Source organism: Melanotaenia boesemani, chromosome 14 (genome assembly GCF_017639745.1).
Source record: "Melanotaenia boesemani isolate fMelBoe1 chromosome 14, fMelBoe1.pri, whole genome shotgun sequence".
In the NCBI taxonomy this organism is placed as follows: Eukaryota; Metazoa; Chordata; class Actinopteri; order Atheriniformes; family Melanotaeniidae; genus Melanotaenia; species Melanotaenia boesemani.
In genome coordinates, this window is record NC_055695.1 from 32,177,328 (window position 1) to 32,202,814 (window position 25,487).

General features: G+C 38.0%; 1 protein-coding gene across 8 annotated transcripts in view; it reads left to right on the forward strand.

Annotated features, from left to right (window-relative positions):
- nlgn1 (neuroligin 1) overlaps positions 1-25,487 on the forward strand; it is a 327,369-nt gene that overhangs the window by 67,080 nt on the left and 234,802 nt on the right. The window contains exon 3 of one of the 8 annotated variants that reach the window (XM_042006521.1): positions 18,106-18,134. The exons of the other annotated variants lie outside the window; for them this stretch is intronic. Coding sequence (XP_041862455.1) covers positions 18,106-18,134 — 29 coding nt within the window. The remainder of the gene's footprint in view (positions 1-18,105; positions 18,135-25,487) is intronic. 8 annotated transcript variants of the gene reach the window in all.

Sequence of the window (25,487 nt, forward strand, 5' to 3'; positions counted from 1 at the left end):
CATATTCAGCAGGAATTTAACCTTTTGTGATTGTTACTGTGTAAATGTGAGTTATTTGCTTCACTGCCTCTGTTATGTTCACATTTAGACAACGTTAAATTGTTCTTCTTAAGCAGTATTATCAAGTATTATGTGAATATTAAGTAAATCTTAGATAAATCAACCATTTTCTTTGGGGCTTGAATCTTTTTAACTTGACTCTCCATTAAACGAAGTGCTTCAGATTCTTTGTTGGAAATAAACTGGATAATTTTAGTAAGTTTCGAGCTGAATTACCTAACCAATTAAAATGGGATAAACTGCTTCAATCACTTGCCACCAGTTGGAACAGTTTGTTTAATTTATTCCACTAGTTTCTGTTACAGTCTGGAAACATTTCCTTTAAAGGGAAAAAAACTTCATGACATTTGCAGCGTTCGCTGTCGGTGTCTAATTTTGATTGAACTCGTAGTCTGATCACATTATTTGGCATCCTGGAAATGGGCTGGAAATGCTTGACTGACAGCATCTGATCAGGAGATATTTAGCTCTTTTTCAGCAACTGTTTTGACTTCACTGCTCCAGCGAGAATGACAAATCTCAACCCAAGGGAACAGTCAAACTCCTGGGATCTATTGGCTGTCTCTATTGGCGAGCCGTGGTCTCCTTCTTAGCTCTGATATTGATCTACAGCTTAGGCAATTAGTCTGAGCATGCCTCTTTTACCCTCTCATCCCCTCTCCTGCTCGTCTTAGTCTAAAGCTGCAGTCATAGCCTGCAGTCAAAAGAGGCCAAACATGCTCTTTTTGGTTTCTTTATTGTGATCACCTGGTAGCTACGGAGGTTAAGAAAGGTTTCCACTGTTGATGCAACTCAATCTTCTTTATCCTGCAAGGTGCTTCAGGTTCTTTATATTAGTTTCAATGTAAAGCTTTGTCAACAAATAACCTTTTTTCAAAATGATCATTTCTAACATGTTAATTCATATAATCTTTATACACCACAATATATATATATATGTGTGTGTGTGTGTGTGTGTGTGTGTGTGTGTGTGTGTATGTATGTATGTATGAATATAAAGGCTGTCAAAAAGATGTGCTTTTTAAATTTTTTTTTATCATTTTATTTAAAAAAATTATGTGCCAATGGTGGTAACTAATTTATGTAATTAATTAGTTTAAATTTTTAATGCATGCTCAGCATCTGTTGGCGAGACGTGGAAGTGTGTAGAGGCAACATGCTGGTTGGCATTTGTTTATCGTTCAGCTGAAAAGGAGGAAACTAACTGTTCTTGGTTCACACCGGCACATATTTACCCAGAAGCCTTGTTTTTGGAATATATTTAGCAATAGTAAGCTAAATATATCAGTCTCATGTCAATCAGATCCATGTCGCTGTAAAGCTGAAGAATGAAACAGGCTGATAACAGTCTGTTTCAGTTAGGCATTGTCTTTATTTTATGTATCTTTTGAGTTTTATTGAGGTTTGATAGTGACACAGCTGTAAAATATACTAGTCTTCAGACAGCCACGTCTATGAAGACAGACCAGGTTCAGATATCTAGTGAGAGTTAAACAGCAAAAGGAAGCAAGGAGACGTCTTCTGTGATTATTTAGGGGCCATGTGAGAGAAATTATGAACGGGTTCTGAGATACAAATCAGAGGAGCTTTCATTTTTAATAAAGTAGCTGACAGGTGGTAGAAAGGATTTATACTTCATATGCAGGGGCGGGTCTAGAATTGTTTTGATGGGGAGCCAGACAATGACACTGGCCAGGAAAAGGGGAAATTTATCATGATTAATGATAATTAATCATGATAAATCATGATTAATTAATTATTAAGCTGTGATTAATGTGATAAAAATGTTTAATCCTTTGACAGCCTTAATACTGAATATATTCCGGACGGGCATTTTAGGTGATTTTTGAGTCAACCAGTCAGGCCTGTCAAAATCAATTAGTAGATTGGTTGTGATGTCATCATGACATCATCGATAATGAAATCTACTTAATCTCCAAATAGAAATTGTAAAACATGTATGAGATGCATATTGTGTATGTTCTATAAACAAGCGTTAGACATATATTTTTAACATTGTGTGGGCTCCGGTGTCCTTTACTGTTCAGCCGGTAGATGAGAAAGTGGATCAGGGAGACGGGTTTGGTTTAAGGGCCGCCTGCTATGCTATGTGAACTAAACGCCGCCCCCACAGCAGTGTTCAGCAACAACAAAACCAGTTATTTCCTCGTCTTGCTGTCTGATGGATTTGCTCCTGAAGCAACATTTCTGATTCTGGTCAGCATCAGCTTTGCATGTTTCATTTTCAGTCTGACCCTCCAGCGGAGGTGATTATCTCCTGACTGCAGCTGCATGTCTTTAGACGTGGGAGGGTCTGCGGAAGCTACTGCGGCTCATGAGAAGAAATAAATGTGTTTTCAAGTGAGTCTCCAAAAGTCTCTAATGACACCAGAAAAAGTCACTAGTTGATTTTTTAAAAATATAGTTGCTACACGGATTTGAAAACGCGCTAAATATAGCAGCAAAGTTGCTAAGTTGTTAGCCGAACTCTGACGCATGCACCAGTTTATTAGGTGTACCAGGAACTCATGCCCTGATATATATCTATATATATATGTATAGTCCATAGATTAGATCTTCCTACAGATAGATTGAACCCCTTCAGCCTTTAAGGGTGATGAAGAGATGTCTATCTTTGTCATCAACTCACATCATCAAATTGACATAATTAATTAACAGCTGACGGGGTCTTTATATAATTCCCGTTAACCTCTAATCTAAAAAGTGTCTGAGAGAAAAATCTTTAAGAATAGTTTTCTAATGAAGCCTTAACAGTGATGATTGTTTTCCTGCTTGGAGGAGAGTGTGTGTAATACTAATCACTACAAAGTGATAATTAATTGATCCATAGCCACCTGAATAAGGAGGGTTTTAATAAGAAGTGACAAGTCCCAATATAACAATCCCCTCGCTGGTTCTTGGAACTGTTGTAAAGCTTTGTTTTGATGCTGTAAAAGCAAAATGAAAAGTCTCATTGATATCATGTCATAAGTAAACATTATTTAAATGAAAAGTGGAGCTTTGAGGCTTTTTGATTTCAGTTTCTTATGCAGAATAATGACACACTTGGAGTAAAACACCATAATGATGTAGAACAAGGTGTAAGGCCAGAATGGAAATTTATTTACCTCCATCTCCAAGATTCAGCCAAATTCTTCTCAATGTGGAGTTTTTTTTATTTCAGTTAGTAAAAAAAAATACTAATAACTCTATTAAACAACATTATTCCTTCATTTATAAACACCACATATAAGTTCATTGATGGTTTGTTTATTTGACATGAAAAGATGTAACTGTGCCATCCATCTGTCCTGCTCATGCTTTTAATTTGAATGAAAGTGCAATAACATATATAGTTTCATTATTACATGTCATTATGTCATATAACCAGACCTTTTTAAGGACATCATCTCTCTAAGCTGTTATTATACATGCAAGTCATAGTCTAAATTGCTTTTAATCTTCATTTCATTTCTTCTTCGGGTTTCTGTGACACTTAAATGACTTTTCCAGTTTTGTTTCATATGTTTGGCTGCATGATCAAGCACTTACTTACTTCTTCTGTCCATTTTCTCCTGATTAGAGTGTTTTTATATCTAAGTCAAAATATTAATATATTATATTAATATTAGTCAAGTAATAGGTAAAAAAAGTTGTAGAGCAGAGTTCGTCTCTGTCTGGTTTTTCTGACAGAGGAAGCTGCATCTGAACAACGTGAAGGTGATTTAAACAGACAACAGCAGCAAAAGTCACAGTCCAGTTCAACCCAGTTTATTATAGTTCTAATAACCTCCATCAGAACCAGGAAGGAAAACCTGCATCAGAACCAGAACCAGGAAGGAAAACCTGCATCAGAACCAGAACCAGGAAGGAAAACCTGCATCAGAACCTGCATCAGAACCAGAACCAGGAGGGACAACCTCCTTTAGAAACAGAACCAGGAAGGAAAACCTGCATCAGAACCTGCATCAGAGCCAGAACCAGGAAGGAAAACCTCCTTTAGAAACAGAACCAGGAAGGAAAACCTGCATCAGAACCTGCATCAGAGCCAGAACCAGGAAGGAAAACCTGCATCAGAACCTGCATCAGAGCCAGAACCATGAAGGAAAAACTGCATCAGAACCAGAACCAGGAAGAAAAAACCTGCATCAGAACCAGAACCAGGAAGGACAACCTCCTTTAGAAACAGAACCAGGAAGGAAAACCTGCATCAGAACCTGCATCAGAGCCAGAACCAGGAAGGAAAACCTGCATCAGAACCTGCATCAGAACCAGAACCAGGAAGGAAAACCAGCATCAGAACCTGCATCGGAACCAGAACCAGGAAGGAAAACCTGGTTTTGATTTTGATTTCTTTTTCTATGAATCAGATTTTGCACATGAAATTATATTTAGCAATCATCCATCCACTCATCCTGGTCCTCCACAGAACACAGGCTTTTCTTCTGAGTGTCTTCTGAATCCACTCATACATGTTTTCCAGATCACTGAGATGCAGCTAATTGCTGTTTTCATTTCTAAGAGATTTTTCAATTTATTGCATCTCAACATATAAGTATGAAAAGAAAATATCTTATGAAAAGCCCCACACACATACACACACATACGCTTTGTGGGAATTATGTATGTTAATGAAATGACTGCCTTTACAGTAGTTTTAATCATGAAGGTCAAAATCTCTGCACAGCACATTAAAGCTAAAGGTTTTGTTGACAGCTAAAGCTAGGACCATCAGAAACCTGCTGCTGTAAAGACGTTTGTGAAAAAGAGACACCTGTTTAGTCGTCAGTGCGGAGCCTGACATGCTGTTTGCTGTTGAAGCAATTCCCTCAGGGCCACAGAGCTCTTATCTCCACTTCACTTTGAAACTGATGTCTCTTTTTGTTTGTTTCTCAAATAACATTAGACATTGTTCTGCACTACATGCTACTCAGTTCAATATCCCTGCACTTTTCCTCTCATTTTACTCCTTCACATGACTAGATTCCAAGTGGTTTTTGCTTTAAGGAAAGAAAATGATTTTCAGTTTGGAAAGGAAACAAAAAAAATCAATAAAATATTATTTTCTTCTAGGCTAGTTATCTACAGTTCAAGTAAGTTAACAGAAAGACCTGAACACTGCCCATCACCAGATAAACTCTGGTTTGCAGCACATCATATTCAGCATGCTGTATATCTGGCTGCGTCTCCTGCTGCTGGACTGGATGGATTCTGGTAAAAACTGCATCATTTATTGTTGCTTTATTGTTTATTTGCAGTGGATTAACTGTTTTTGGTCCTGGCCAATCAATGAGCTGGATTTTCTTCTTTGTTCTGCTTTTTTTTCTTAGTCAGTGGACATTTTGGACAATAATGCCCCTAGAGAGCAGTTGTTGTAACTGCATGATGTTGTGCTTTAATCCCCTTGAGTAAAGTGCAGTGTAAAAGTAACATTCCTCTGCATTTCTTACCCAATCAAACCAGTTTCTCCTGGTCTGAATGCACTCTGAGTCTCTGGTTTTGGTGCTTCTGCCCCAACTGCTGCAAAGCTGATAGAACAGTCACCAATCCACAGCCTCTGCATCCTTTATTAGCAGAATGAATTTACTTATCTGCTGTGTGAGGTGCTGATTAAATAGGCAGTTTAGAGTTAAACTGTCTACTTTCAGCTCTTTCAAATTGTGTTCATGCACATGCCAGGAATATTGAATACAGACCCCATGACCTTGGAGAGGTTGCCTCAGCAGGTGTGTGGGTGTCAACAAACAGTGCAGGCATGATGGTTTATTGAGCTGTTAGAGCATGATGCGTTTATCTGGTTGCCAACATGAAGTATTTTATTAATGCAGATCTTTACAATGGTTAAAATGTGTTTTTATGCATCTTTTTTGTGCAGTTTAATTTTATGGATGTCTTTAAATTGATTCAACCTTTCCTGTCAGTCTACATTTTAATAACCATGTTTGTCATCTTTCAGCTTTCCTTCCATTTAACTCAGATCTGTTATACTCCGATCTGCTCTTCTTCTTTTACATAAATTCATGAAGGCACACTCACACAGTTCCTGTAAATAGTAGTAAGAGTAGTTTGTGGGGGATGGTCTCTTCACTCGATACATAATGCATTATCACATAAAAGGTAGAAATGAGCAAAAGAATCCGGCATGGCACACTTCAAATGAAGTAACAAAACAAATGGGACATGAGCAGAGTTTGTTTTTATGGCTGTTTTCACTCATGATTTCAGATCTGTTATTCTCAAGGACTGACACAGTTCCTGAAACAGTCATGTGCCCCGCATCTCACGACGACCCTGCCGTCAGCAGTGTTTTCTGTCAACCATCTCACACTGACAAATAAAAGATAAAACGGTGCTTTCATGCAAAGTTCTCTTACGAGTTCTATACAAGTTAAGATGCTTCGTCTCCAGACACAGTTTCAGTCCAGTTTAATAGTCATGTCGGGCCACAGAGTAAATGTGGCCGTTTCACTTGACTGGAGGCTCTAAAGCTGGTGGAATTAGTTCACGGATGTGAGGCCAGTTTACTTTGCATTTTAGGAGTCACTCCAGGGGACTGAAGCAAGATGGAGATTTAATGCAATTTTCCTCTTGTCAGTCTTTTATCAGGAAAATTTGATATTGCGATTACAACTGCTAACACAAATTCAGCCAGTCCACACCAGTTCTGCCCAGTTTTTCAGTCTTGTCCATTCACAGCAACTTTAATCCAACTGACCAGTCACAGCGCTCCTCCACATTGCCCGATATACATACGCCATCAAATATGGCAAGAGCAATGTGAAGCATCTGCTTTCTAAAATATGACCCTTTCCCAGACCTCTGCATGAAAGTGGAGGTGAGCTGTTTTGTGGCGCTGCAACACTGGTGGAAAACAAACAAAAGTCATCAACTGAGAAGCATTTTTCCACATTAAAACACCCCCAGAGGTCGTCTGAGATGAGCTAAATCTCCATGATGGAGGTTAGACGATCCAGATCTGGTGATGACGAAAGCATCAGAATAGATTCAGCTTCACTCTGCTGAACGCTGAAAACCCTCCCAGCTTCATGGTGTCAATAAAAAGTGCTGAAATATCAGAACGTGAATCTTTTTTGAATTATTTTAAATTAGTATGAGGAGATTTAGTTTTACTCAAACTTTAATAAACTGGGTTTGTTTAGAGTGTAACTGGACTGAATGGGATGGAACTTGGTTAATGTCTCTGTATAGTATCCTGAAATGTTTTTGTTGTGAACCAGCACTGTGCTGAGAAACAAGCTGAATTAAACTGAATCAGTTCAGCACATACCACTGGAATATGTTTTGATGGTGTTAACATGACTATTTCATTGTACAAAAGTCTGATGGAATGAGTATTTAACACTTTCCATCTGTGTTTGTGCCATGACGAAGGCTTTATTCTGTGCGCAGAAGAGCGCTGAATCTCTTTGAACTCTAATCTCTTGTCCAGCAGTGAAATAGACATTTCCCACTGTGTGTAATAAAGGTAACTTCTAACCTTCTCCACACTTCCTATCCAAGCTGGGACTACTGCACCTCTTGCATTCAGTTTTTCTATTTATAAGGTAGAAGCCTTGGTGGAGAGGTTAAAGTTAACATGTCTGAACTGAGAGCAAATTGATGCGGGAAAGGCAGAACCAGCAGCTGAACATGGACTCGACACTGCTTCCATGGAAAGTAGCACTACAGGCTACTTCTCTGTCAGAAATGTGAACAAGCAAAGGTTCAAAATGGTGGAATAATCAGGGCATTACAGATACACGTTTGAATTTAGGTTTGCTGGTGTGCTTCCAAAGTTGGAGACCATGAGAAGCGAGTCGAATTCCTACCACATCTGTAGAAATCCTTCTCACCAGGTTTATAACAGGACACACACCCTTGCTGGCAGCATAGCATCGCTTAAGACCGATGAGAATCTGTCCGACCACAGTCTCACAGTGGTGTGTTCAGGTATGAAATAAGTCAAATGTGCCTCCAACAATGGCAGCAGCTCACAGCCACAATGGAAAGACAAAGACAGTGAGAGAGACTTTTATCACAAAACATAAAGCATGTTTTCCTACTTTGACATCCAAATAAAAAGTGTCCATTATTCTTTAGATTTCTTGTGTTCATCTTGTAAAATTGTACACATATCGTAAGATATGGGTTATAAAGTTTTACAGACTTCACACCATCACCATCCAGTCTGTCTGGCATATTTAAACTTTTTTATAAAAGTGTTCCAAAAAAAGATGATTTAAATGTAACAGGATGAGAAAATAAGTAAGTATGTTTTAGAAAATAAATAAAAGGGTCAGATTGATGCTAATCAGACACCTTCCTGTCAACACCATCAGCAGCATCGCGTCATGCTCATCACTGCTCTTCAGAACATCAGTGATTGAGGTTATTGGGTTGTAGTCTGTGGTGGTGGAAGATTCAGGAGGAGGCGGTTAATACTGATATATGTGTGTGTGGGTTTGTGTGTGTGCCAGGATGCGTGTGTTATACACTGTCGCGGCAGCAGGAACTCAGCATTCCCATGCATGGCACGTCCTAGGGCAATTGCTGTGGCGATTTACCCTCTGCTCTGTTGCCGTGGTGACTCAGTCACTAAGAAGGAGGGTGTGTGTGTGTGTGTGTGTGTGTGTGTGTTAGAGAGAGAGGGAGGGAAGGGATCAGACAAGGACCCCTTTTACTTAAAGATGATAGCACTCTCTGACTCTCCGTTTCTTCTCTCATTTTTATCTTTTCTTGCTCCCACTCACATTTTCCCTTCATCATTTTCTCATTTCTCCAATCTTTCACCTTTTCTTTTTTATCATTTCCTGTTTTTTTATGATCTTAGACTCCTACGTCTTCTCACACACTTTCTGTGTCATGCAGCTCAGACCATATCTTGAACAGTTTTACCTTTTTATAATTTGCACCAAAAAAAAAAAAAAGAAAAAAAGATAATAATAAGTTATCAGTGGTTAGTATTTGACAGCTTTTATTAATCTGTCAGTCTGACTTAGCTTTTAGAACAAAAATGAAAGACTAAATAAGACCCAGGGAATTCTCAATATCATGGATGAAGCTTAATGCGATGCTTAGTGCTTTATTAAAGATTTGAATTAGGAGCTGGAGAAAAGAGAGTTGTGGTGTAAATCCTGGAAGCTCGGAGGGCTTAAGGTGTGAAGGGAGAGCTAAGAAAAGCATGCACGTCTAGGAGCATGTAAAGATGAGTCAGAAGCTGAGAATAGGATGAACAGAAGGCAGAAGGAATTAAATGTTTTAAGTAAAAAATATTTTTGATAGGAATCTGAGTTTTATTTTAGTGCTGTCTGGCTTCTTTGATAAAGAATCAGCAAATTCTCACCAATAGACCTGATCAAGAGTCAGCTGTGTCCAGTTTAACTTTGGCTGTCTGGACTTTGTGTAAGATAAAAGCAAACAGTCAATTCAGAGGTATTTAAATAATTTAATCCACGTTTCATTGAGAAAGGAGAAAACATTTACTAGAAAACACAACAACTGTTCACCTTCTTTATTAAAAAAACAATCCCAGACACCAGATTTAGTTGCTGTGGGATGTGATGTATAAAGACCCAGCCTAGGAAGATCAGGAACGTCCTGTAAGTTAGCTCAGCATGCTACGATGCAAACCAAGATCTAAAATGTTCCCTCAGCTAAAAAGGTGAGGAAGAAAACTGACCTGTGATCAGTGTCTGTGGGCTGAAGAGACTGGAGGTAATCTGGATTATCAGCACACCGCACAACTTCCAAGTCTCTCAAGGCTGCATAAATATTGTAAAATATGTCCAAGTTCAAGTGAAATGAACTTGCTGATATCCAAAAAAAAAAAAAAAAGCTGAGTTTCTAAACAATCTTTCCTGCAGCCGGGAAGTAAAACAGTAGATCCCAAATTTATTAAGAATCTTGTGTCAAACATTATGAAGTCAGTTTGCTTTTAAAATAGAAGCAATTGGTCTCTTAGGTCCACCAAATAGAGGCGATGCAACACAGAGGTAAATAAAAGAAATGGATGTTGTTAAATAAATAATGATATCACAGTTTACTGCATTATATCATGTGCCACTGAGGTTGGGTTTGAGCATATCTGAAGACTCGGCAAGAGGATCAAATTATGTTTTATTAATACAAAGAAGCAGTAAAAACCAAAGTTTTTTCTTTCTTTGAGCATTCTCTATGTTGTCCTTGTGTAGAATTATTTGGGAGTTTTGATAAAAAAAAGAGATGACTTCGAAAGACAAAAAACAAACAAACAAAAAAAGCTATATCTACGTGGACTTAGTCACATGTCGCTTTATGTCATTCCTGCAAACATCCATTAATGTCGTTTCTGGAGTCATTCAGTTAAATTACTTAAATTAAAACAAACAAACAAAAAAACTTTATTTAGGTTTCCAAAAAGTTTCTGAATGAAGGGAGCCAGTCTATTTCCCATCTTATCACATCTTCTACGCACAGACTTACCTTAGCGAAGAGCAGACTTTGCTTTTATTAGTTAAAATCTGAATTTTACACACTCTAATATTAAGATTTATTCTGGTGCCACTTGTTGACAGAAATAGCTGGTGGTTTACATTTGCACACAGTCCCACGGCGGGTGCAGAAGGAATCGATGCCAGAGGACATTATGTGCATTTTTCAGACATGAAACGGCGGTATTTGACACTCGGGGAATGAGAACGGGCCGTTACAACCTCATCTGCCATTGTGACTCTTTGTCCTGTCACTATAAAAATGCACATTGTGCTCCACTCTAAATGAAGAGTGTGAATAATAACAGAAACAACATTATACTCTGCATGCAGTAACTACCACACATAAGAGTGGCCACATAAATATGCCCAGGACCCCTTTATCAGCGCTATCTATCAAAGATTATAAATCCAAAACAATTGCGCCCCCAACCTGCAGTCAATGATTAAATACGCACATTACCTGGAAATAGATTTGACACTTTGAGGACACAGTTGAGAGATGGTGACATTTTGTCTATAATTACAGTGACAGAATTCAGTCCGACATAGCCAGTGAATAAAGGCAGTGTGTTTAACGGTAAACATAATAAGGCTGTTGGGATCAGCCAATCGCCCTTGTCTGCCTTCATTCACAAGTGATTATTATGCCATGACAGACTGTATGGAGATGAGATGTGAGAGTGTGCAGACATTTACTAAATTTGACATTGCCCTGCAGTTCCACAGAGATGAGGCCTAAAATTAGGCAGTCTGAGATTCCGCCATTGAGACTCGGGAGAGGTCAAGGAGTATTAGACAACAGTTATTCACCAGAGCAATCCTCTGGTGGCCTGTTGAGCTAGAAAAGTGGGACCAAGGTGAGCGACGGCACTTCAGGCAGATTAAAAAAGAGCCAAAAGACAAAGGAGCAAAAATAAACTTCTGATTGAATTATTGTATCTGCTCTAAACAAAGGAACGTGTCCAGGCTTTTGCATTTTCATGGAAGCTGAGAACGGCTTGAATATTTATGAGTGTTGTTTTTTCTGAGATAACAAAAATTTATTTGGTTATATCGAGATTGTGGTTTTGTTATTCAGATGGTGTGAACTATGATAAAACACCAGTACAGCCACTAGCAGGAAGCAAACAGAAAAAGACACAGTTGCCTCAACTTACTGTCGTAGACTGTCCAGTAAGTATTACCAGTTCAGTTCGGTGTTAACAGCTGATTTTAGAGCTCATCTCCGTCGTGTCATGACTTTAAGAAAACAAAGCTTGTAACCATTTCAGTATGTCATTGTCTCATTAAAAGGGGGAATTTCAGAGGGAATAAGAAAAAAATCACGTGAAAAATGAGCTTTGTTATCTTGAGATAATAATTAACTTGTGGTCTTGAGATAAAAGCATCAAAGCTGTCACAAAGAAAATCTACAAATTCCCAGTTTTACCAGATTGGGAATTTGCTTTGAAAGACGGGGAATTTGGAAGTGTAGCAGGGATGCAGATGAAATTTCTAGAGATTACCATGAATGCATGGGGGCGTTGTGTTTGCAACAACTGAGTCGACGACACATGCAACATCAGATCTGAAGACAAAAACCATCCGCTGGTAACAGCTGTTACACACATGTTTTCTGTTAGATATTCCACACATGACATCAGGTATTTTACAGTTCTGACCGTGTGTGTGGTGGCTCCGATAATCTCAGCACAGAACAACACACACATAACGACGCTGTCTCGCAACTGGTCTAGAATCTAGTCCTCCGAGCCAGAAATCAAATGTGATTTAGCAAAAATGAAGAAGAAGAACCATGACAACAATCAGAAAAAAAGATGAACCGTGGCAACAACCATGACAGAGGATATACAGGACGAGGGAATGATGGTGGTCTTGGGACCAGTGTTAAGAGAAAAGTCCAAACTGAAAATCAACAGACTGGAAGCGACGTGAACACACATTTTATATCCTTCCTTTCCCCCCAGTCAGCTCGCTCTCTGATTGGCTACGTTCTGTTCCACATCACCACATGAAGATTTTTGGCTGTAAATATTAATCGCGTTCAATACGTCCGATTGACGGCCACAACCCGTTTCAGAGCTGATTGTTGGGATGAATTTGCTCGTAACACACCTCAGACCACAGGATCATTTTATAGGAAAATCTTATAACACTCAAGATAATTTGCTGTCCTTGGTCTGGAAGGGCAAAATCAGGACAAAAACAGCCCGATGATCTTTATGTGTGTACCAGCCTTAACAGTTCAGTATCTCAGGCTACGTTCAGGCTGCAGGAATTAATGCTCAAATCCGAGTTTTTACCGAAGTCCGATTTCTTTTTTTTGCATAGTCGTTCACATTATCATTTCAAAGCAACCTCTATCACACTTAAGTGTGAACGGTACGTGGACGGCACACGCAGCACGCTGTGTTTACAGAAGTAAATGTGCATGCTGCAGTCCGTAGCATGCCTTTCAGTTTTGGAGCTGTTGTGCAGTCAGAGCTGAAAAAAGATGCTCTAACATTACCTTTGTTTACATTCGATTTGTGATGTCGGTCTCACTTCAATGACGCAAAAGTCGGATAAAATGTGACCTGACTGCTCAGACTGAGGTCGCTTAGACACAGATCCGATCTAGGACCACATATGAAAGTGGCCTGGGCCATGTTTTAAAAAACTGGATTTGTACTGTTTAGACTGTCGTTAAAAAATCTGAATATATGAGTCACATATGGGCAAAAAATCTGAACTGAGCTGCAGTGTGAGCTGCAGGTTCACAGAGGCCTTCAGTAACATTTCCAGAATTATGTAATCTGTTGTGACTAAAAACTGCAATTCCTCCTCATGCCACTCTGTCTGCAGTCTGCACACAGCCAAGCTGACAGGAGTCTGAGTCTGGAGAATGTTCATGCAACCGTGTGATGGTGTAACACACAATATTGTATTCACAATATTCCTGCTGTTTCTCTGTCAACCCTCTTTTGTTTGCTCGTGATTTACATTTTCCTTGATGGCAAACAGTTTACTGGTCAGATTCCTCCTCCATGTTCTCCTTTTGCTCCTGTCCTCTACAACCACAGCATCTTCTCCTTTGCTCCCTCTAGATTCGAGGTCTTCCTACAGGTCTGACTTTGGTATTGACTTTGGAAAATAAAACAACTTTCTCTTTGACATGGTAAGAATTCCCAGAAGTATTTACCAAAACCAGTTTGGGAAAACATTAAAAAAGTTAATGATTTCATGGAACAAACAAAGATCAATAGAAAATCTGGAGGAAACATGAAGACAGATATAATCTATCTAGAGATTTTTTCTCTAATTGTTTTGAATGACGCATGCTTAAACCTACCAAGTAAGCAGTGGTATGTATTTTGTCAGGTTGCTGTTAATGTAGTAAAATAAAAAGATTCTGTGTTCTTTTTATTGCAGTCTGATGTTATGTAGAGGTTTGCTTTGATTTATGGCATATTTAAGTCTTTTTGCCGCTTATAAACTGAACTAAAGCTTAGTTTATATGTGTGTATGTGTTCATTTCCATGCAAGATAATCTGCTACTGCAGGATCTGCAACAAAATCTTAGTTAACTAATTAAACTGGGACTTCAGCAGCAGGCTGATTAAAATTATGTTCCAGTTACATATCTACATGTATCGGAACTTATTTCCTTCATCAGCGCCATCTTAGCTGCTCTACTTTAAGACCATAAAAGTCTAAATTTTCTTCTTTTAATTCATCCTATTCCTTAGTGACTGAGAGGATCAGCATTTCCAAACTTTATTGACTAAAATGTCACATTATAACAGCCTCACAACATAAATATTATAAGTTTAATTCAATATTTCTTATATTACTTAACAAAAAGAGAAATATGGTGCTATAAGGAAGGAACTCCAGTACGCTAGCAATGTTTAGCTCACTGTATGATGTAACCGTCAGTCTGTAGGCTCACTTATATTGCTTCCATGGCAACAGCAAAATCACCTGTAGGACTCTCTCTCTGTGTGTGTGTGTGTGTGTGTGTGTGTGTGTGTGTGAATAAATGTATGTGGAGGTAAGAGTAATGAGCTGTTCAGGTCTGTCAGGGACCCAGAATGTCCACCACCTTAGCCAACATACTGAGGTTCTTCATCAGACCACCCTGCTCATCTTCCTCATCTTTATTCTCTTCCTGTCCACTAATACACACCAATATGAGCAACTTCATCACCACAACTTCTGAGTGATTATCAGTATGATGAGAATATGTTAAACCAGTCACATCCTCCATCGCTGCTGCAGCAGAAAACCAACACGGAGTTTAGATGATCAAGGCTGTACGTACGTACGTACGGTTGTAGATGGTCAGAATTTTAAGACTAAAATAAAAAAGAGAGTGAATAAACCTGTCCAGGGTGGCTGTGATAACCTCCAGCACCTCCATGACATAAAAAAAATAAATTAATACATGTAAAATAATCTCGCAGTTCTGATTCTGTCGTCACAGAGTTGAATAAACATGTTTTTTAGATTAACTTGAATTCTTCCTGGTCCAGAAGTGACATGTCTTTTCTGCATGTTTTTTATTGTATGTGTTTAATGTCACCATACTTAACCTACATGTTTCATGCAGCACACGACCAGATGTTGAAACACGATTTTTCAGACAACCTATAGTTTGAGTAATCTGTTCACCATAGTTATTTAACTATAATTTTACTTTTATAAATTAAACATAATATTTTAAGTATTACTGTTAAACATAATATAAATTAAACATAATATATTTATGTTTAAACATAATATATTTAGTATTACTGTTAAACATAATATAAATTAAACATAATATATTTAGTATTACTGTTAAACATAATATAAATTAAACATAATATATTTAGTATTACTGTTAAACATAATATAAATTAAACATAATATATTTATGTTTAAACATAATATATTTAGTATTACTGTTAAACATAATATAAATTAAACATAATATATTTAGTATTACTGTTAAACATAATATAAATTAAACATAATATATTTAGTATTACTGTTAAACATAATATAAATTAAACATAATATATTTATGTTTAAACATAATATATTTAGTATTACTGTTAAACATAATATAAATTAAACATAATATATTTAGTATTACTGTTAAACATAATATAAATTAAACATAATATATTTATGTTTAAACATAATATATTTAGTATTTCTATTAAACATAATATAAATTAAACATAATATATTTATGTTTAAACATAATATATTTAGTATTACTGTTAAACATAATATAAATTAAACATAATATATTTATGTTTAAACATAATATATTTAGTATTACTGTTAAACATAATATAAATTAAACATAATATATTTAGTATTACTGTTAAACATAATATAAATTAAACATAATATATTTATGTTTAAACATAATATATTTAGTATTACTGTTAAACATAATATAAATTAAACATAATATATTTAGTATTACTGTTAAACATAATATAAATTAAACATAATATATTTAGTATTACTGTTAAACATAATATAAATTAAACATAATATATTTAGTATCACTGTTGTGCAGACACAGGATGTTGATGCAATAGGTTTCCTGTTTTTGGGTGCACGTGGCTTATAGACAGTATGGAAATTGAGAGATGAATAATAATTTGTGCAGCATCTTCTAACCTTGTCTGGGTTAAACAGAGCCCTTTGCCTTGTGTTTCTTATTCACCCATTCACACATTTCCCTTTAACCAAACACACATTTACACACTGATGTGCACATCAGGGGAGATTTGGGGTTTAGTATCTTGCCCAAGTACACTTTGACATTAATGGTGGTTTGGTATTGATCCATTTATCTTTGTGTTGGTGGTCAGCCGCTCTACCCCTCCAGCTATGATAGCTGTAAATAATACTGTATATTCTGCTTGGCGGGATGTAAAGGATACTGTAGAGATTACAGTAGTGGTACAGTCAGAGTGGGGTGGGAGTTCTTCTCACACTCGGGTGGATCAGAGTGGTGTCTGCATGCCTCTTTGAATCATTCTGAGATATCTGACTGGGATTATTTATTATTCTAGTTACATTTTAAAATGGGATGGACTTCCTCTACCTGCCCCTGTAGCCATCACAAGGAGCTTTGAAGTCATTATGTCAGTTTTTTATTTAATTTAGTTCCTTTCACGTTTCGATGGTGGAAGAAATTGCTTATTGAGAAATTAGACAATCCCGATGGAAACTATTGCACACAAGTCTTCAGACTACTGATTGTCATTCCTTTAAGGTTAGATAATTTTCAGGCATGTTTAATGTGAATCCGTGTTTTAGAGTTGAGAAAGTACATTTATATGAGAAACCTTTGAAAGTTCAGTTAGCATGCGCTCCCCGTGTAATGCTCGGTTCTCTCCGGATTCTCCAGCTTCTTCCCACCATCCAAAGACATGATGTTAGTCTAACTGGTCACTCTAAATTCTGCCTGGGAGTGAATGTGAGTGGCTGTGTCTCTCTCTGTGTTGGCCCTGCGATGGACTGGTGACCTGTCCAAGAGTACCTGCCTCTCGCCTCCTAAGTGCTGGGATAAGCTCCAGGTTCCCCGGGACCCCGAACTGGACTGAGTGGTATAGAAAATGAATGAATGATTTGCCAGTATTTTACTTTTAACCAAGAGACCAAGAGCAAATGATGACATTTTGCCATGAAATCATGTTATCCAGCATCAAAACAAACTAAACCAGATTGTTGTCAGCAGGTCTCTCTGGCTAAGACTTAACATCACGTTACCCTTCTTCCCTGTTTACTCAATCCTACCCCCTCTTGAAGCTTTTGCTGGTGTCTTCCTGTTAAAAGGGTTGTTTTTCCCTCCACTGCCATCTTGTGCAGCTCAAAAAGAGGGATTAAATCCAAGAGAAGGTTTGATGCAATCCCTTGGTCCCTTAAATTAGCAGCATTTTATTAAATGGCACCAAACAGTTTGTGTACAAAAATATAAAAATAAAAAATCTTCAAGAACCGGTGCAGGAAGCGTGCAGATGATATTAGCTCCCCCCCCCCCCCCCCCCCCCCCCACACACACACACACATAAATGCTAAAGCTGCACAGTTTAATTCTATTTTTCAGAAGCCATCCAATAAGTATTCTTCTACATCAGAACAGGGTGTTTCCACATAAATATACCATATAAAGTAAAATAGAAGCCTTGATTTGATTTAACAGACATCAGACTTCTTAATACTGCAGAAAAAGGAAAAGAAAAACCCTCCAGGAGCCCCCGCCATCAGTCATGGCTTCATGTGTGTGATGTCTCATGTGTTGAGCAATGCTCTTAGGATTTCCACACTCAACACATCAGCACACAAAGATGCAACAAAGATCAATGGCGGGGGAGAAGCTTGCAGTCTATCTGTAGTGCGCTGCATTCTGCAACGATTTCCTGCCGACATTTTAATGTATCTATAGGACAGGTCGATGAACACGCCGGGAAGAATTCTATATTTCTGCCTGATGAACTACTTAATCATCTAAGGGATGGTTGGCTGAGTGAGAAAAATCCATACCCATTTTACCTTTTGTCTTTCATTGGCCGCCGTCTCTCAGGTCATCAAAAAATAGACAGAGGGATGAGGGTGAAAGAAAAGGAGGAAGAGAAGTAGAATTGTGAGTGAAAAACTATATTTCAAGGCTGAACAGAGAGATGAAGAAGAGAAATAGTTGTTAATTATAATTTCCAAGAAGTAAAAGTCACACAGGGCTGTAACTCTAAATATTATATTAAATTCCCGGCTAGCTCACTGAGTTATGGAGTCCTGATCAGAAATGATTTCACAGTCTTCATCATCTAGTTGATCTGTGAAACATCTGATTGGACCAAATTTATTTTGCACCATGACAGCAGACTCTGTCAAACAGACCTCCAGCATATCATTTAACTATCACAGAGCCTGGATATTTACATGACCAGTCCAGGATTTTAGAAAGAAATAAAAAAGACTGAGACGGACGAAATCCACAGGACACGTACGGAAGATTCCTCAAACTGGTTGGACCAACCAACCTCCCAAGAACTTTAAATAATTGTAGAGGAAGACTCGTGTTATAAAGACAGAGAGCTCTCATGAAACTTTTATTTAACTGGCTCTTTTGACTCTTTCTTAGTTTCTCCTTTGGATTGCATTTTCCAAAAAGCAGGATGCTCCCTTTGCTTATGATGCCTGTTGCATACCAGAGACATTTATTAGAAGAGCTAAAGCTGGAATTTACCACAAATCATGAAATTTGTTAATGCATAAATGTGCACATACATACATACACGCTGTATGAACACTAAAATCTTTCAAGTCTGTCCATAATTTTGTATGGTCATGTCTGATTATAACCCAAAAAAGTTTTATGAGCACGTTGAAGGTGTATATAAACACATTGCATAAAAAGATGTTGCACAAAAAACAAACACAAAAAAAAAACCAAAAAAAAAAAAACCCCTCATTTGATTCTTTATTGATGGAAAGAATTCACTATTCACTATACCACTATTAGATCTTAGACTTGAAATTGTGCTGTTCAGGGTGAGTTCAGTTTCTGTGCAAAAATATTCAGTGTTGTGCACGAGTATGTTGAAGTGAGCACATTCATGAACGGCATTTAGTCCTGAATATTAAACTGAAGGCAGCCGACGGATGTGCAGGGAAATTTGTTCTCTCGTGACACTGAACAATGTTCATGTGGAGAATGAACAACATTGTGCCTGCATTCACCCAGCAGGTGCATCACAACTGAACCTCCACACCATTTCTGTTCCAAACACACTCTTATTTGCAAGCAATGCAAAGGAATTAGGAACAGAAGATTATGATTAACCTTACTAAAACATGTAAATTAGTCCATGTTGGTCTTCTCATTAAGCATAAAACATGTTATGCTGCATCTGCGTTTACGCTTAAGATGCTAAAATATCTAAATGAACCTATCTCTGTGTGATGATGTAATGTAGTAAATAATATTCAAATATTCTAAAAACAAAAATAGAATTCAAACATAACTCACGTAGTGACAGATTTGGTCACAGCTGCGAGTAAGTTGGTTGCTTTAGGACATCGTGTGTGGAGCATGCTGCTGTTGCTGGTTGTTTTCAAGTTGCACTTTTTGACTTACTGTTTTGTTTTTGTAACAAGAAGCATGTCTTACTGGGCTTGCTGTACTTCAGTCGGAAAGGGAAAACGATGAGTTGCAGTAGGTGAGAGAGGCAGGCTGCACACTGCATACAAGTTTAATATCTGTCATGACAAAATGTGATGGTCAAAGTCCATCAGGACCCATCGCTGATTCATTTTGACACCAGACTGTGGTTTTAAAGCACATTTGCATTGTATGATCATTTAGAAGCATTGTAATTTTATGTCATGTGTCCGAAGCAGAATTTCCATTAGGACTGACATAAAATACAGCTAATATGTATTTAAACCCTTTCTCAAATATAATCTGTTCAGTTTGATAAAAAAAAAAAACAGTTCAGTTTTTTTTTGTTTAGTGTCAATTTAAGGCAAAAACATCTCAAAACACTTTTTAATAATACAGTCCAATTCATTCCAATTCATTGTAGTCAAATTATAAACTACTGAAAACAAATCCATTATATGAGCCACATTAGTCCAATTTATAATAACTGTGTTCCAGTTTTTAGAAAATAATTACATAGCTTAGGAAACCAATGCAATATACAGAATGTTCTCTTCTGTTCAGTCCTCCATCTTGGGCATGCACTGGAAAATTGAAGAGGGAGCGAAATATACACAAACGAGTTCATTTTTAATCTGTGTGACTTGAACTGGGATGTAATTCTTGTAAGTTAAGATCTTGCACAACATTGCATTTATTTAACTTATAACCACACCTAATAAAGTGTACCCCTTAAAGTACTGTTAGACCTGCTTTAACCTGTTGGCACATGGAGACGGAATCTCCAGAGAAGTCCTGTGTTGATTGCAAGGTGTGTGTGCATCTAAACAGCTTGCAACTTTGGGCACTTTTTGCATGTACATTAAAGCTTTTGGCATTTCCTTCCGTGTTGTCATGTTGTAGAACATACTAAAGTAAAAACATTCATTTTCATAAGCACAAGCTGGAACATCTCAAAGCTGTCTGCTCAGACTGAGGGCTCGGGGGTTTGGCTCTTTGATGAGCTTTTTAAACACCCTGTGTGTAATTACTCACATAATCCTGCTGGAGGTACTACTGATTGGTGTTTAGCATCTTTTTACTCCCGGCTTAAAACAAAGTCGGTCCTTGAGGACTGCCATGCTGCAGGTTTTGGGCGTTTTTTTTTTGTGGGGCGTGTCACTGAAGCACACCTGAGTCAGGTTAATGGGTCAACATGACTGAGCAGAACTTGACAGCAAGCTGTTGAGGAGGTGATTTGAATCAAGTGTGTTGGAGCAGGAAAACATGTAAAACCTGCAGGATTTTTGGCCCTCGACAAACAGAGCTGAACAACCCTGCCTTACCGTGCCTGCCTTGCCTTACTGTGTTGGAACCAACACAGATATAAAATGTGGACAACCTACAGCAGTACTCCAACTACCTGTGGGCTGTCATTCTGAGGTGTTTAGGTCTATCCAGATAACTCTTTGAAATGGGATCTACTGGTAAACCTAACCAGTCTGCAGCTGCACACACTGAGATGATCTTTCTGTTAATGCAGCTAAATATGTCTCCCGAACTGGAACGATTGTGACTTAAAACAGCATCTTCAGAAATGACTCTGCAATTACAGCCCTTTGCTTTAGGAGTGAATATTTGCTAGATAATGTCGAGAGTGGGGAAACGACCTTGAAGACAACAAAAAGGGACGGTTGGCTGTACATGTGCTTTTCTGGTTTTGACACTAATTATGGGTTGACTGTAATTTTCTTGCCTATCAAACAGCATATAGAGACCTGAATGAAAGCTTTGCATTTAAGCCAATTTCTCCAAAGTAAACATTTTTTGACTGAAATGGAAAAACAACAACAAAGTAGTCGCATTCAACTGGTTTTCCATTAACTATAAAACTGCTATTCTCTGTTGTTACCCCACTTTTCTCTCTCTGTAAGCCTCCGAGCTTCACTCTTCCATACCCTTGTTGTCTTTTTCCCCCCTCTCACCTTGATTATCTCACTACCTCCTTCTTTCTATTTTCTTCCCATCTCACTTTCTTTATCATTGTGTCTCACTTCCCCAAGGCCACTTCGTCTCTCTCACACCTTGTGCTCTTGCATCCCTGTGCCAAATTTCCTTTTTATCACTCTCAACAGAGTTCGAATGCCCAGGGAGCGTTCAGAGCACAAAGTGGTTAAGAGACAAGCCAAACAGCAAAGTGGCTGTAAATGGAGCTGACAGGAGAAATTGTGTCAGTCAACTGGTTTTCTGTTGTTCTAGTCCTTGTGCTTTTTCTTCCACTGATCTTTACCTTGTAAATTTAGGTTGGGTTGCTTCTCTCTCTTCCCTTTTTCACCAAGGAAAGCTGGAAGGAAAATATCTGTTTTTGAATAAAGAAATGTTGACGTTAACCTACCAGATCTATTCAGACAATGAATACTCTTTACAGAATAATCCATATTTAGGAAAAAAACTGGGTTAGATTTAGGTAATAACAAAAGGTGCAGTGTTACACAATATACACAGATTCACTATGTTAAAGGCAAAATAAGTAGCATTGACACACAAAAAAACACCAAACGATGCTTTGTTGTTGTTTGGCAACCGTTGGGAGTCGCATATGATTGGTTAAGGAACCAGGAAGTTGGAAAGAGCAACACGGTGCACCCAAGTTATTCCGGCACGGAGCTCTTATTTTGAAGGAGAAAAACTTGACAAAGACATTGCTGATGTAAGAGACAGAATATTTATAGGGAAGCTTCTTTTATCCCTCGCAGCAAATGAGAACATTTAAATATTTTTTTAAGGAAAAAATCCCAGTTATTCAGCCTTTACCTGTATATGAACATTAAAACCAGCCCAGTGTTGACTGATGAACCTCGGGTTTGTTGTCTGGTCTGATGAGTCTCCATTTCAGCTCCACGTTCAGATGCTAGGCTCAGAATCTGCTGGAAACATCATGAAAACATGGATCCATCCTGCCTTGGATCAACGCTTCAGGCTGCTGCTGGTGTAATGATGGTGGTGGTGGTGGGGGTGGGGTACTTTGGTCCCTATGAAATATCCTTTACTTTTCCCAAATTCCCAAAGTGTTTACAGTTTTTTCCCCCTGAATTCTGTGTTTTATTATATAATAACTTGTTGTTTTTTCAGGAGAATGTATCTAATCATGTAATGGGTGTAAAAATTTTCAGCACTTCAATAGTAAAGTTGCTTGACAGGACAGGAGGTCAGAGACCTGCAGCGAGGGGCCCCAGGGCCCAGATTTTAACTGGTGCCTGCTGCACTGAGGAGTTGTAGCTTCTGTTTATGAGCCAGTGGCTCAACCAGCTGTAAACATCCATTTTTAATAAAAAGCAAGCAAACAAGACTAAATCAGCAGTTTCATGTATAAGTAGTTTTATCGTCAACAATTCATCTACTTTTTTCCACATCTTGTCCAGGACAGCCTCCAGGTGCAGTCTGATGGAGGCTGCTCTGGTGTTCTGCTGATGTTTATCAGACATAACCTCAGCCTGAAGCTTCACCTGACACCGGTGCTGCTTTTTCATTTGAGAGCAGCGTAGCTTGGAGACTTGAGTGATGATGACATTACACTGACGGGGGGCTGCAGAGGTCAAAATTCATTGAACTCTCATCCAGCTTTTCTTGTTTATTTGGTTCAGGCACCATGAAAGACTTAAATCGGTGGAGATAACAGATCACACACACATCCTACTTTATTCAACTGATTGTACTTTCATTGTCAAATGAAATAATGCACCATGTCACAAAGCTCAGATCATCTCCAGCTGCTTTCTAGAACATGACGATGAGTTTACTGGACTCCAACGGCCTCCACAGCCACCAGATCTCAGTCCAGTAGAGCAGCTTTGGGATGTGATGGAACGGGAGATTCTCATCAGGTCATGTCAATATGGAGCAAAACCTCTGAGGAAGGTTTCCACTACCTGCTTCCATCTATCACACCAAGAATTAAGACAGTTCTGAAGGAAAAAGGATTCCAGCATGTATACATCATATATATGTATATAAATCAGTGAAAGGTGTTTTGAAGGAGTGAGGAAGTATTATGAAAACGACTGCAGTAACATCAGCAGACTCATGAGATGGCTACAGAACAGAGAATCTCTGTTGCCTCTCTAAATCCAGCTAAGTATATAAAGTAGGGAAGAAGGAATAGAGGTGAAGGGGCACGGCTTGTTGACTGTGTCTGTCTTTGCAGTAATGATGCCTTCTGCTGAGATGCTGTGGTGGTTTTGTTTAATGATTAACTGTAATGAAGAGTGAGGCCAAATCCCAGCCGTTACCTACCACTTAGCCCTATCCCAACATTTTGCACTCTCATGCCAGGGGCTTCATTGTTCCAATCGTTTTTGGCTAGAGGAGGGGAGTCCTACCTGGTCCTAGAAAGCCTGGCAAAACTGAGCACATTGTATAAAAAACATGTTTGCCTAAAATAAAGAGCAATCACTAGCAATATGGAAACTTTCATGTGGTAAACTACATTCTTTTTTTGTGATTTCCTGCAACAGCTAGTAAAGACAGTTTAGGAAGACGTGCTGGAAGTGAGACTCGTCTATCTGCTAGAAGAAATCAGTGACAATGACAGGCTGGTTCTTTAAGAAGTGTTCCGTCCAACTGGGGAATATTAACCTTTTAGGGGTTAAACGGACCACTCAAAGAGGTAGAAGGAATAGAAATAAAACATTTTCCCTGTTTAGCTTTATTACCATGTGTGCTGTAACATTTGAAGTCTCTGAAAATACTGAGTGTCTGTTTAAAATGTTGACTTTATTTTTAACACAAAACTTTACCTTCTTAATTATACTTTTTTATTTTGTTCCTACGTTAAAACTCCCTCTGCTGTTAAGAAGACGGCTGCTATGTGGCTAAGCAGTCTGGAGGAAATACTCTGGCCGTGTCTGGAAATGATAAGTAACATGTTGGGTTGGAAGTTATTATTTTTCTGGTTGTTATTTTTGTTTTCTCTTAATTTGTGGTATTTTCCTTTTAATTTGTGAAATTGCAAATTTGTAATGCTAGTAACTTTTATCTAATATGTGAGTATAATAACATATTAATTTGTTGAAAAAGTTAACACCTTATCAGATTGTCATAGATGCATTTTCACATTTTTATAGTGAAATGAAGTGGACAGAGAAAATTTAATTTAATTTAATTTAATTTAATTTCGCATTACTTCATTTTCTCTTTGGTGTCTTAATTGATTGTCTGAACCAAAATCTATTTTTATAACCAGCCAAAAATAATCCAGTGAATTGGACTGATTCTTATCTTCAAATATATATTTATTTAGAAAGTGTTTTGTGATTGATAAGAGAGCTTGCTTGGGTGGATTTAATGAGGTTCTGATTAGTTTAGAAGGATGAAGACAGTGATTGGTTTAGGTGTAAACAGCAAGCTAGAAGTACATGTCACGTTTTTATTTTTATATAGCTCCTCACTTTATTCTTTCTTGGAGCTGCTAACATACCAAATGGAAGTTCACTGGAAAGGTTTCTATCAAGATTAGGGTTCTCTTGGTGGTTAGTGTGCCGTCTTCTCTGGGACTATATTCTCGTGGAATTGGATGTAGCTATACATGAAAATATTACTGATAAATCACTGCGCCCTGCCTGCATACTCTGTGGATTTTTGAGGAAGCTGCTGAACTTCCTTTGGTGTGTGAAGATAGATGAGCTAGATTTGTCATTCTGCTGGTGCATCTATAATTACACAGAGAAACTGTGGTTGCATCCTGAAATTACTCACTGAATAATATAAGCATGATTGTGGAGACCGACTCATTTCACAGGTGCTTCACTCTTACAAACAACTAACTG